The following is a 13,526-nucleotide window of genomic DNA, read 5'->3' as shown; positions in this document are numbered from 1 at the left end:
GGGAGACTGTAATAACCCCCAAAATTTTGAACTTTTTGTAACCCTTATGAATAGTGTTTTAGCTGAATGAGAAAACTTTTCATGCCACACTATGTAGGGGTTCTGTTATGGATATTCTGAGATTTTATTAGTACTCTATATGGTATATAAGTGTATGTAAAGATCGTCAGAATCCAATTTCGAACACTTTGATTTTTCCCGGAAATCCACTAGATACGGAAAGAATTGAGTATGAGGTAACAGGATAAAAAGGATTTAAATTAAAGGATTATAAGAGAGGATCATAAAAGGAATATAATATATTGAGAAAGGTTAAGGGAACCTAAGTAATAAGATCCCGGGTATGATCCCTCAAACGATAAACGAAAACGAAAGTTAAGCGAACCGTATAACAGATCAGCAGTCATTAGGCAAACAATTAGGAAGTTAATCAAAGGGATTAGAGAGGATGATGTCACCCAACCAATAGAAAGAGGACAAAGGAGGGATGATGACATCACAAAGTGACACAAGCATGACATAAGGAGGAATGAGATGTGGATGGTTATTAACCACACAAAAATCAAGGTTAAATTGGTAATTAACTAAAAACAAATCAAACATTCAACCAACCAAGCCAAACAATTCATTTTTCATCAAAACAAGAACACAAGGCATTTTATTTTCTTCATGCTCTCGGCTTTTTACTATTTCAAAGAAAACAAAATTCAAAACTCAAGATCAAGGCTTCCTAAATTGGTAAGATAATTCCCTAGTCATCCTTATGCATAGTTATGGCTATCTTATGAGTTTAAGCCTTCAATTCTTTCTCAATATTCTTCAAGAAATCAATGAAGAAGACAATGAATAGTGATTTCAAGAATTTTAACTTGATTTTCTTGTTTTTCCTTTAAGATCCAAGCTTTCCTAAGACTCCTCAAGGCTTCCTAAGGCTTCTTAGCTACTCACACCACTTCAAGGAAGGTATATCATCTCCTAACCCTAGCTTTAATTTGTATATTAGGTTGATTTTGGTTGTTAGAGTAAAAAGTAGCTTGAAACTTGTTTGTTTAAGAGTTTGGGTTGGAATGGTGGTGATTGATTTGTTGAAATCTTAAGATTTGGTTAAAGAATGTAGTATAGTTTAAATTCAAGTTTTAGGAGTAAGTAAATGGATTATAATGAGTTGGTTTGGGTCTGTTGTAATGTATTTTGGATGGAGTTTTGATTGGGTTGTGAATTGGGGTTGAATTGTGGTTATTTTGAGTTGGTTTAAATTTGGGAAATCGCGTAAACATAGCCGTCGTAATGTCCGATTTACTTTAGACTGCTTTTGTTCATAACATTACGACCCGAGAACCCCCTGCTAGATGTTGACGGCGTTTCGCGAATGAAACTTTTTCCCTCGCCTTACTTTGAAACATAGGTTAAAGACCAAAAAGGGTTAATTAGTGTATGAAACAATTATGGTAAGAGTGTTAGGCAGTTGGTAAGACACCCGCGAAAGAATCGCCTTGAAACTCGTAATGGTTAAATTATTAAAAATGGTGGAGCCGAGGGTACTCGAGTGACTTAAGAGAATCAGTAAGCGCAAAACCAGCGTTAGAGTCTAAGTTAGTTAAAGTATAGATTTACAAGTGACTTTGGTTTAATTCCAACTTACTTGTTGTTTATAGGTTACCAGACTCGTCCCGAGCCTTTTATCACCCCCAGTCGCTCAGGCAAGTTTTCTACCCGTTATAACTGTTGTTGTGATGTTTATGTGTATATGCATGATCTTGCGATATATGCATATTTGTTATTAGCAAATTCTTGCGATATATTGTAGCATGTGATATGGTACATATGCATGCCTGTTTCGTATTCTTGCCATATATATCTGTTGGTTCAGTTGATAATACCTATGCTAGAGAATAGCGGTAATTTGCGTCTACCCTTAGTATAGGGACCCAAAGGTGAAAACATTTTCTAAAACCGGGAGTCGAGGATCCCGAGTAGATTTTATATATATATATATATATATATATTTATATATATATATGGTTATAGTTTTCACAACTATTAATCGAATAAGGGTTATTCGATAACTTTATATTATTTATTGAATATTATTTCGAATATTCATTCGAGGGCTTATGACTCCTTTTATTTTATTAATTGAATATTATTTGAATATTCATTTGAGGATGTATGACTGCTTTATTTTATTTAATGAATATTATTTATAATATTCATTCGAGGTATTATGACTCCGCTTATTACTGAAATATATTCTTTATTTTATTAAAGAATAAGGTGTCAATAATCAAACTTATTTTCGATTATTCAAATAAAGATAGTACTTTCATATAAGTATATCTTTGGTTATTTAATATCCATTTCAAGTATAAGTTTTAAAACTTCTACTTCGATTATTTTTATAAGGATTATCTTTATGAGAATATTATTTAAATAATAATATTCAGATATTTTCTAGTATATCGGGACTGATTTATTTTAATAAATCAGCAGTACTCCAAACATTCTTAAAAATGTTTTCGAGTCTTCAAAATGATTTTTAAAGTTAGAGTGGACCCCAAAACTCATTTTTTTTATATTTAAGATCTTCCTTTCAAAGGGGATTTAAATACTCGCTCAAAACCTGGGGGATCCAGCTCTGTGGTGCATTTTACATTCGCAACGTGATTGCTGTTTTGAGAAAACAAATGAATTGATTACTTACCCAACGTTCGGGAAGTAAGCCCATCTAATTGAGTCGGCATAAGCGACAGGCCGGGGTACGGTCTATCAAAGTGTAAGTGGCTGGGTGGCAGTCCATCAACGCGTAAGAGGCCGGGTGGCGGTCCAGCACAAGGTCCTTATGTGGCCAGGGTGATGACCGGTGGGGGATTCATCCATCTACTAGTAGAAAAGGTTACTTATTGGTATCTTTGCCTGATCATCAAGATATCGGGTTTATGCCAAAATTCTTTTCCTTTCCAAAATTCATTGGATGTTACAAACTCTGTTCATACTTTACATAACAGAGGTTCCAGGAAATGTTTAAGAGATATATATGTGGATATATATCGGGACTAAATAAAGTATCTCGTAACTTTATTTCATTCAATAATATTTCAAAGATTGAATCTATTCAAGTCTTAACTTGTGGTCTCATCTATGAGATGACCTTTTTTAAACCTATAATACTTTGAACAGTGGTAGTTCAAGTAGCCTTATAAATGATATAAGTATAGTGAAGTATTTGGTAACTTCATCTTCCTTTAAGCTTATATCCAGTAAGTAATTATCTTACTTTTGATAAAGGTTTTCAGTAAGTTATCTATTAGATACTTGCATTATTGATTACACTATATATTATCTTGCGAGCTGTAATGCTCACTCTTGCTTTATTTCTTCATCACACAACAACAGTTAGGAAGGATGGCCAGACTCCAGCAAACCCAGCGCAAGAGCGTGGGAAGCGCCCCGCCCCTTCCTGTTGAGATCATAGCTGCTATAGCTGCAGAGGTAGATCTATCTGTAGATCAGACCATCTACTTTTGAGAATCAATTATGTATAATTATAACTTGTGGCAGATAATGGCAATTAATTGTAAACTTATTAAGTAATCATTTTGGGTTGTAATAACTTTTAAATTGTGGATTCAAAGACTTGTACTTATTTCAATTTCATCTCTGAGACTATAACGGGTTGTGGTGTGTGTTAGTGTGGGGTCACAGCATAAGGTTATTTATTATTAATTAAGTGAAGTGATAATGTGGAAAGAAAGACCGTGACGACCCGGATCCCTGACCCCGGATCTGGGGGTGTTACACACACACAGTGCCAACTGCAGTCAAAGACTCAGTTAGAGCACCGTCTCAAAGTCAGTTTGATGTGGCTCCAATAAATGTGGAGTCATAGCCAAAATCTCTCATTATCAATACACCACACACACACAATTCTCCCACAAACTCACTGGATGTAGACATGATAAACACATCAATTCCTGATTCTCCATCTTTAAAATTCATGGAGGAGCCAAAATCTACAGCAAGTGAGCGTCATCTTATTGATGATTTGTTGGCTCACTTGCCCTTTCTTTCCGAAACTAATGATGAGTCTGTGCATAAAAATCTAAAATCAATCTCCACAGACTCAACCATAGTTTCAAGTCCTAACTTTTTTATTTCTACCTCTTCAACGAATATTCCTTATCCGTCGATAAGTGATTATCCCTCGACGGATAAGCTTAACAACAATTATCTGTTGACACTCACACTGCTACTTCGACAAATATTACTTATTCGTTGAGAGTCTTTACACAACTTAATACTTCCAAAATTATGACAAGTGCGGATGGATTAGTAGTTGTACAATCACTCCTAGGTTTGAGGGAAGGGAATAAATTGAGTGAGAGATTAAGTTGCTCTCAAGAAAAAGGAGAGGAAATGAGTGAATTTCCACATGTTATTTCTTCCATCATGGTAAAAGTGAGTGAGAGGAGTCCCACCATAGATGGTGAAGGTGAGGGTGAGAAACCAAGGAGAGCCCTTGATGCAGAGAGAGAGAGAAGCAGGTACAGGAAAAATTAGGTTGGACGCCATTGCAAGTGAGCCAATGAATGTCAATGAGGCTGAAAGGAAAAGACTGTATCAACAAGAATACAGAGATGTTATAGATTCTATTTTCCTAGATGCTAAAACATTTACTCACCCTGTTACAGCCTACCAAACATTGGCTATTCAGGGCAATGAGGAAGCATAGAGGACACTTAAATAAGTACATACTACAACCTCAATGCTAAGAACAAAGGATGAAATCAACTCTCTTCCACCTACAGCTGGTGATGATTTCAAGTATGCATCTGGTGACTCTTATGGGGATGAGTCAAATGGAGAAGATATTGATGTAGTTGGCATGGACATAGGGGGAGAAGCAGGCCCTAGTTCATCTACAGAAATTCCAGCCTGGATGCTAACAAAGGATTACAATTATCACCATTTCAACTCTACAATGTTCAAGTTAATTCAACATACTCAATCATCCATTCAAGCCACCCTTAATGCTAGTACCACATGTCTTCTAGAAGCCCATCTTAAATCTCTACAGCTGCACGCAATTCAGACTATTAAACGAAATCAAGATGTGGATGAGCTCAAGAACACAATTGATGCAGTCAAGAAAGACCTCAATGAGCAAATAAAGATCAAGCTTCCCAAGTCAACAATGAAGGATATTCAACAGAAACTCAGAAAGGAAAGTGATCTCAATAGGAACGTTGAGGCATTGGGTTCAAGATTGACAATTATTGAAATCTCAGTGGCCAAGATACTATCAAATCAAGAAGCTCAAACTTAACTACTTCAACAGTTGATGGCTGCTCAAACTTCAAACCCTGTTTTACTTGATGATAACAAAAAGGGGGAGAAGGATGTGCATATTCAAGTCAACAAGGTGATAGTACCAGCTATTACTATCTCTAAGCCATCAGCTTTGGAAAGCATTGATTTAATCAATCCTGCAGCAACTGAGCTCAAGATCAAAGAGCAAAGGAAAAAGATTGATGATAAAATTACAAAGGTTTTTGGTTCAACTGCTACTCAGGATCAATCTGTGAAGCATTTCACTCAATTGAAGTCAATCACCATGGATGAAATACAACTAGGAAAAGGAGATAAGAGTGAACCCTCAATAAAGAATGAGTTCAACAACTTTGAGGTGCTAAAGCCTAAACAAGCAAGTGTAACAATATCAACAAAGCACCCAATGTTGGTTGATTATTCCCCTCCTAGGCAAGATGAAGATAAACCGATGGGTGCATCAAATGCAAGGTTCAAGATCACCAAAGATGCCAAGTTAAGACCAAAAATTACAAAAATCTATAGATGTGGCAAGATTATTTGTGTGATTACTGGGCATCCTCAGTGTGGGGAAGCTAAAGAAGAAGAAAATAGAAGACTTGGAGCTCAGAAAAGAAGGAAGAATCAGGCCACTAAAGGAGTGAAAAAAAACTGGAAATGCCTGCTAAATCAACTAAAACTGAGAAAACTTTCACTAATGGACCAGAGCATTAAGAATCAAGACTAGTGTGGGGAAAAGGGAATAGAAAGAAAGCTAAGACAAAAAGGCCAGCTAGTGCTACTGAAAAGGAAACTGAGCCAATTCAATCTACAACTACAAGTCAACCAACTATGCCCATTGTGGAGCACATTGAATTTAAGGTTTATCCAGGAACCTACTTTCATGGTGAGCCTCTTTTATTTAAGGATAAACCTATAGATTGGGAAAGTTTTCCTTTACCTGAACTTAATCTACCATTTCCCACCAAAAAGAGAAATCCAAGAAAGAAAAGTGTAGAAGTGAAGTCAAACCCACCTCAACTCAAAGTGCTCTCTAAACCTAAGCCCAAAGTCAACAAAGATGATCAGCTATTCATCTGTGATATCAAAGAATTCTCAGATTTCAATCTTTTCTTGGATGAGCTAGATGAAATAAGGGGAATTGATTCTTACAACAAGCTGCCAGAAAGATTGGTGTTTAAATACAAGGGAGGCGAGGAGATCACTTGGCCTCTACACAGAATTCTCAATGAAGTTTATAATGTCCTAGTGAAGGTGTTCTCTGCAATGAGGAAGGATTTTGGCTTCACCAAAGTTGCCAAATCAGAAGTACTTAGCAAGATCATCCAAATCAGACAAAGCTGGAGAGATTCAAATGCACTGCTTAGAGTTTTAAATATCTCATACAATGGCGATACAATGCATTTGAGACTTTAATGGATGATGGGGTTTAGAGATGAAAAGGGTGTTAGATACACTCCAAGAAATGCAGGAGATGCCGGATCTTAATGATGATAATGAAGCTGAATACTTTAGACAACTCCAAAACCAAATTGAGGAGAATAACAAGAGGCTGAGAAAGAGAACTAGGGATTCAAGGAAAAAAAATCAGCTCAGACTAGAGGAGCACCTTGAAATGACATGTAACTATACTCAACTTCCTTTGTTCAATTTTTAGTTAAAGCATTTTGCAATTTATCTATTGCTTACAGTCTTAATTTTATTAGGGTATTTTGTTATCATCAAGTTAACCTGAATTTATGCCTATAATTCTATTAGACATATATTGGGGGAGATTGTTATAAATATGTTGTAGGCTTGATGATAACTTAACAAAACACTCTAACTAGATAAGTTAAATAATTTTGTAACCATCATTTGATGGAGTAACTTGTATTAAACAAGTTTGTAGCACATTTCTGTATGCAACAAGCGGTTTGGAAGCTTAAAAGTTGTAGTGCATTATGAGTCATGTTGACTACTAGGAAAATATACAAAATAGGTTAGCTAATTGTAAATAGAAGATGCCTTGTAATTTTGTATAAGTGAACGAGTGTCAACTGCTAAGGAATTCATCATCAACGGATAAACTTAAAGTTGCAAAGAATGACTCAAGACACTTTCAATGGATAATTCATTAAAAACTCAACTGATAACTCAAGTGAAGTATCAACGAATGTTGAAGTCTCAACGGATAACAGATTCAAATAGTAGTTAAAAGCGACTTGACACTCACATGGATTGATTTTGATTGTATACAAAAAGGAATGTGGCGACCTGTTTGCAAGTTTTAGAGAACAATTAAACCTTTCCATTTCCATGCTTAACTGAAGATATTCAAAGATGTTGAATAGAGAAATGAAACAACATGTGAATATACCTAGCTTCTTGTTTTTACTGTTTGTCTTATTCATATGTAACTTGGTAATATATAAACTAAGTGTAGCAAGTGTTAATTATCGATCGAACAAAAGTGTGAAAAATAAAAGTTGAACAAAGAAATAGATAAAGCTAAATGTGTTAGGAATTCTCTATGTTCATCTTTGTAGAAACACTTGTAAGCAGCTAAGTTCAATCCACCAGAAATTTTTTAAACTGCCTTGTTTAATTACTTTGTGTTTAATACTTGAATTCTTCTAATCCGCACTACTACATATTCACTCACAATAATATATATTCAAAAATGATTTTAAATTTAAAACAAAAACAGAATTTTATTCAACCCCCATTCTATAATTCTGTTATTAGATTGTTAGGGAATAACACACCCCAAAAACTGTTTCTCATGTACACAAATAAATATATTAACCATGTAGTGAATAACAATACGAATATACCATTAACAACTAGAACTAAAATAATACCAATTTAAACAATTTAGAGTATGTCTTAAATTGCACGTGTTATAAAGTTAGTTTCCACTAATGGTTGACCCAAGAAGAATAAATAAATTAATAAAAAAATGAATGATGTATCAGACAAACTCTTTAAATTATATAATAAATAATTGAATTTACGTTAATAATATAAATTTTTCTAGTGTGTGCCCATGAATACATACTAAGAGTTGGTGTTTGACGAGGTATTCATAAAATATTTGTGAAAAACTCATTAATAACGCGATTGACAAAATATTCATAAAATATTTGTGAAAAACTCATTAATAACGCGATTGACAAAATAATATACCCCAGCCGAAACTTTAACTCTTTTGACAACTGTCTTGACATTGTTGTCCTTTCTTTACACAGCCGTGTATACAGCCACCGGCAAACCAAACCAAGACAATCAAATTGAAAAGTGAATAAAATTAATATTTTTAAAATAAACAAATCTAACAATTCCTTTATACCACCAGAAAACAACTGTTGGTATTCTCATTTTGGTTCCTGGCTGAAAATATACAATTACAATTACTCATCTTTGTTAAATCACCAGAACACATCTTATGCATAAGAAACCAACAAGGGTTCTCTTGATTCTTCACCAGAAATTCTGCTGTAGTATGTATACAATGCTAGTTGTATAATACCGAGCAGACCTCCAACTCCATTAGGCACCTGATTTTTAATCAATGACAATCATTTTATAAAGTTAGCATTACTATTTTGGATTAGTAGATAACCGAACCAAACCAAATCAAACATTCTACGTATATCATCTTCCTAGAGGGGATACGAATTCGTTAATATTTCATAGTTCGTCAACCGGGACCCTACGGAGTATATCCTATTAGGGAGTAAGGTTTGAGGTGGGGTGGGTTAGATACTTGAATGCAATTATGCAAGCATACATTATTCCCACTCATAGTACTCCCTAATAGAGTCCTACTTTAAAATTCCAAGTAATTTGGTTTGGATTTTTGGCAACTTGATCACATTGTATACTTTGAATCCAATAATTGTTGGGAGAACAATCAAGTTCATTTACAGAGCTAAAATATCATAAACTAGAAAACCATTTCGCTCATCTGTCCAAAATCCACGAATGTCAATGTCCACTCCTGTTACTATTACAGTACTTTCTAAATATTAAAAACACAGAGTCAGAGACTAAAGAGGGGACAAATTTCTTTCAATTGATAATTTCCCTTTTCAAGGTTGTTTAATATATCAGTATCTGTAATCCAAACATAAGCTGACCTTAACAAAAGAGTGCATGAGAACTCGCTCTTTAAAGCTAAGTACAACATTCAGCAAATAAGATGAGCTTCCAATTTACTATTTTAAAAAGCCTTAAAGGAAACGGTCAATTACAAATTGTGAAATTAGTCAGGTACTGGATCTCATTGCATTGTGAAGATCACCAAAGCTTAATCTTTTTTTTTTGCTAATTCGCCAAAGCTTATTCTTAAAGCCACAACTAGTAAGGGTACATCACTATATTGTTATGGTTCTGCCTAATATCAACAGATATTGGAAAAAGCATTCCGACTATCGTAATAAGTACCATAACTGCTCTAGTTTATACTGTAAGAGATGTTTGAACCGGGGGGAGGGGTGGACAATAAGATAAAACATGTATTTTAAATGTCTGCTTAAAGCATTAGCAATATCTAAATACTTACAGTAATGAACGGATCATGCTTAAACATTCCGTAAGCAAAGAAAGATAGACTCATCAAGAAGGTCGAAAGTGAAAGATAGAATGGCATGTACTCAACACTCTTTGTTTTGATCACCAAATTCTGTAATCCAAAAAAAATTTAGAGATTATTGGCGGAATTAACCATGTGCAATATAAAAGACGAAGTAGGTTTAGTTTCAAATAAACATACTATAATGAATAATGGAGAAGCAAACATGGATATGAGAGAAGCGACGCTCAAATATCCAACAAAAAGTTGCCGCGATGAAAGGTCAAATAGCTTGATGCTAACAAGTACTATGCCAATAAAAAGAGCAAATACCCCTAGCAGCAGTCCCAACATTTTCAACTGCAAGCAGCAAGATGATTAAATTAAAAACAGTACATCCAGAACAATTCGCGCAAACTCCTTCTCTTCCTTGAATGGAGATGTAGCAATAGGTAATTGCCTATATACACTAGACAGAGTGATTCAAACATCAAACCTTATTTATTTTCTTTAATGTAATTATCTTAGAAATATATTTCTAGGGTGGAACCAAGGTAGTTCAAGTATTGGTAAATCAAACACAAGTTGCTTTACTACCTTTCTAGTTTTCTCTGCATATGCAATGAAGATAACAATGTACACTAACTGAAAAATTGCTCCAACTGAATTAACTGTCGCAACCAGTATAATTCCTGGAGTTACATAAGGCAGGCCGTACCAGAGGCAAATTAAACAGTTCAAGAGGGAATATACATAGGGAAGCCCTGAGAACTGCTCCGTCGAACCATTTCTGACAATCCTTCTAAATGTTGGTCTGAAACAGAAAACAATAAACAAAATAAATATATGAAGGTTGCATATGACATCTCTATTGCTTAAAGTTCTGGAAAGGCTTTCAAGACTACTTACATTGGTGATACAAACAGCACAATGGCAAAGATGTTTCCTGCAATAGCACACAATACAAATCTGATTATTCTGCACTAAATCCAGCAAGCACTGTAGGTTATTCTGAAACTTGGGATCAGAAGATGTTTTAGCCAAGGTGTGCATCCATCATGCAAGTATAAACAAACTTCTCAAATTTTCTTAAAAATCATATCCTTTTTCTTATTTCTTTTTAATTTTCTGACAGTACTAACAGATGTGAACTTGAAATATATTAGATAGGAAGTCAATGTAACCAAACAGGGACATGGTTTCTCAAATTGTTCAGATGTTTATTCATAGAACACAAGATCAGGCCCTCAACAAGTAACTTGTAGCAAAAAAAAATCGAGATCATTTAGGCAAAAAAAAAAATCTGACACCATTTTTTTGCAAGTGATCAAGAAAAGTCCATCTCTGTTTCTATATCACTCATTTTTTATACCCTAAGCATGAATCATGTAATTTCATTTCTTATATCCCCCTTCAATTCTTTTACAAGCTTTCAATCAAATATATATGGAAAATGCAGTATGATCCCCCCCCTCTCTCTCCCTCTCCCTCTCCCTCTCCCTCTCTCCCTCTCTATCTCCCCCTCCCTCCCTCCCTCCCTCCCTCCCTCTAGCAAATCATAGAATCTCTCTCACACATACACTACTACTTTCTTTCATGAACTTATAAAGCAAATCCTAGAATTATTGAAACATGACCATTTTAAATCCAATATCATACAAAAATACATATTAAAGGATTCAAACATAAACTTCTAACAAGTAGCTGTCTTACAAACCATGAGAGAAAGGGACTCTAAAAAATAATACCTGCAACTCCAGCTGCATCACTGCACAGAGAATAAGTAGAGAACAACCCAGTTGAATCCATTGTCTTTTAAATCCTTCTGCAGTTGAAGACTACTCACTCATCACCAATTATTTGCAATGAGCACAAGAAAATTAATAAAGAAGCTTTTAAGACCCTGGCCTCTGCATAAGAAAATATAATTTTGTAACATGGTCTTACAATTAAAAAATATAATCTTACATGTGGGGTATGAAATGTGTGTTCAAAGCTTATCTTTGTGAGGTGGCAGGAGAAGTTGATAAGCTATACAAGCTAGCAGACATTAACAGCTGCATTTATATATACATAATACATTAGAACTTGTTCAATTTGTTGATCTCATGATCTGTGATGTGAGTAGCTTCTTTGTCTTTTTGTTGTATGACTTTTCATGTATGATTTGATTAATTTTGCTGGTATTAAAATGTTCCACAACTGTGTAAAATACTAAAATGTAAGTTGTTTCATTATATAAGGAAGTTTGATTATGGTTTTTATACAGGATAATTATGCATCATAATTTATATTTTTACAATTTATTTTTGGAAAATAATAGGCCGAACTACTATTTTCGAATATAATTGAAATAATTATATTCAAAATGAAATAAAACATATTAAATTCTAATGTAAGATTCTTCTGAAAGTACTTATCAAAATCTGATAATAAATACAGAAGGCTAGGAGATAAGGAGAATTACTTGTGAACTTCTGAGTTTTGTACGGGAGAAAGCTTGCCATTTGACCCAACTAATAAGTTAGGTGGTCTAGGAGTTCAAAGTTGATACCCTCTTTTTTCTTCATTTTTTTAGAAATAATACTATTTTTTCTTAGTTGATGTTAAATGTTAATGTCATCGTTCTCTATTAATGTCCTAGGATGTAGTCCGTTCTTCATACCTAGGCAAAGATGATTTTTTGTTTATAATATTTTTTTAATATATTTATGTAAAACAATTTTTTTTAGTTCTAACGATTGTTGTGAAAATGAATTAATAAATTTATCGAATGATAGTAAAGTAAACAAGAAATAGATATTAAATGATATTAAAAATTGCAAAAATGATATATCTCTTATTTTAAGCTAACTACTTTTAAAAAGTAGAAAAATTATTGAACTCATTAAATGATTAAATGAAACAAATTTTAGAGAATAAATCACATTAAAAAATTAAAAAACTTTATGCTCAAATATAAATTTGGGTTTCATGTTCTCAAAAAGGGAAGGGGTTTAATATTTCATACAATAATATTAAAACATCTAGACTGTATTGGCTTTGCAAATCTCTCACAAAATTTATTATTAGTAGATCCAAAAATGATATCATTAACATATATCTGTACTAATAACAAGTCATTACCATGGTATTTATAAAAGAGAGTTTTATCAATTGTACCTCTTTGTGAAACCACTTTCTAACAGAAATAGAGCAAGTGTTTCATACAAGGCCCTTGGAGCTTGCTTTAGTCCATAGAGTACTTTATCCAGTAAGTAGACATGATCTGGGTACTTTAGATCAATGAACCTTGGAGGTTGTTTAACATAAACTTTCTCTTCGAGTTCTCCATTTAGAAATGCACTATTTACATCCATTTGGAACACTTTAAATTTCTCGTGAGCAGCATAGGCTAGAAAAATTCTTATTGCCTCAAGTCTTGTAACTAGAGCAAACTTCTCATCATAATTAATGCCTTCTTATCGTGAATAGGCCTTTGCAACCAGTCTTGCTTTATTTCTTGTAATGTGCCCTCACTATCATTTTTGTTTCTGAACACCCACTTTGTACCAACAACTGATCTGTTCTTTGGTCTTGGCACAAGAGTCCAGACTTTGTTCCTTTCGAATTCATTAAGCTCCTCTTGCATTGCTGTAACCCAGTT

General features: G+C 34.1%; 1 protein-coding gene across 1 annotated transcript; it reads right to left on the bottom strand.

The window, feature by feature from the left end:
* Positions 1 to 8,587: 8,587 nt before the first annotated feature.
* On the bottom strand, positions 8,588 to 12,017 carry LOC141672926 (bidirectional sugar transporter SWEET2a-like). Its single transcript, XM_074479625.1, has 6 exons — positions 11,629 to 12,017; positions 10,790 to 10,826; positions 10,478 to 10,694; positions 10,082 to 10,240; positions 9,872 to 9,991; positions 8,588 to 8,864 (listed from the first exon to the last, which is right to left on the bottom strand). Exons 1-6 carry the CDS (start codon positions 11,687 to 11,689, stop codon positions 8,751 to 8,753), a joined length of 708 nt encoding a protein of 235 aa, XP_074335726.1. The 5' UTR covers positions 11,690 to 12,017; the 3' UTR covers positions 8,588 to 8,750.
* Between the last annotated feature and the right edge of the window lie 1,509 nt (positions 12,018 to 13,526).

Source organism: Apium graveolens, chromosome 7 (genome assembly GCF_009905375.1).
Source record: "Apium graveolens cultivar Ventura chromosome 7, ASM990537v1, whole genome shotgun sequence".
Taxonomy (NCBI): Eukaryota; Viridiplantae; Streptophyta; class Magnoliopsida; order Apiales; family Apiaceae; genus Apium; species Apium graveolens.
The sequence above is the reverse complement of the archived record's forward strand: the minus strand, read 5'-3'. Positions and strand labels throughout refer to the sequence as shown.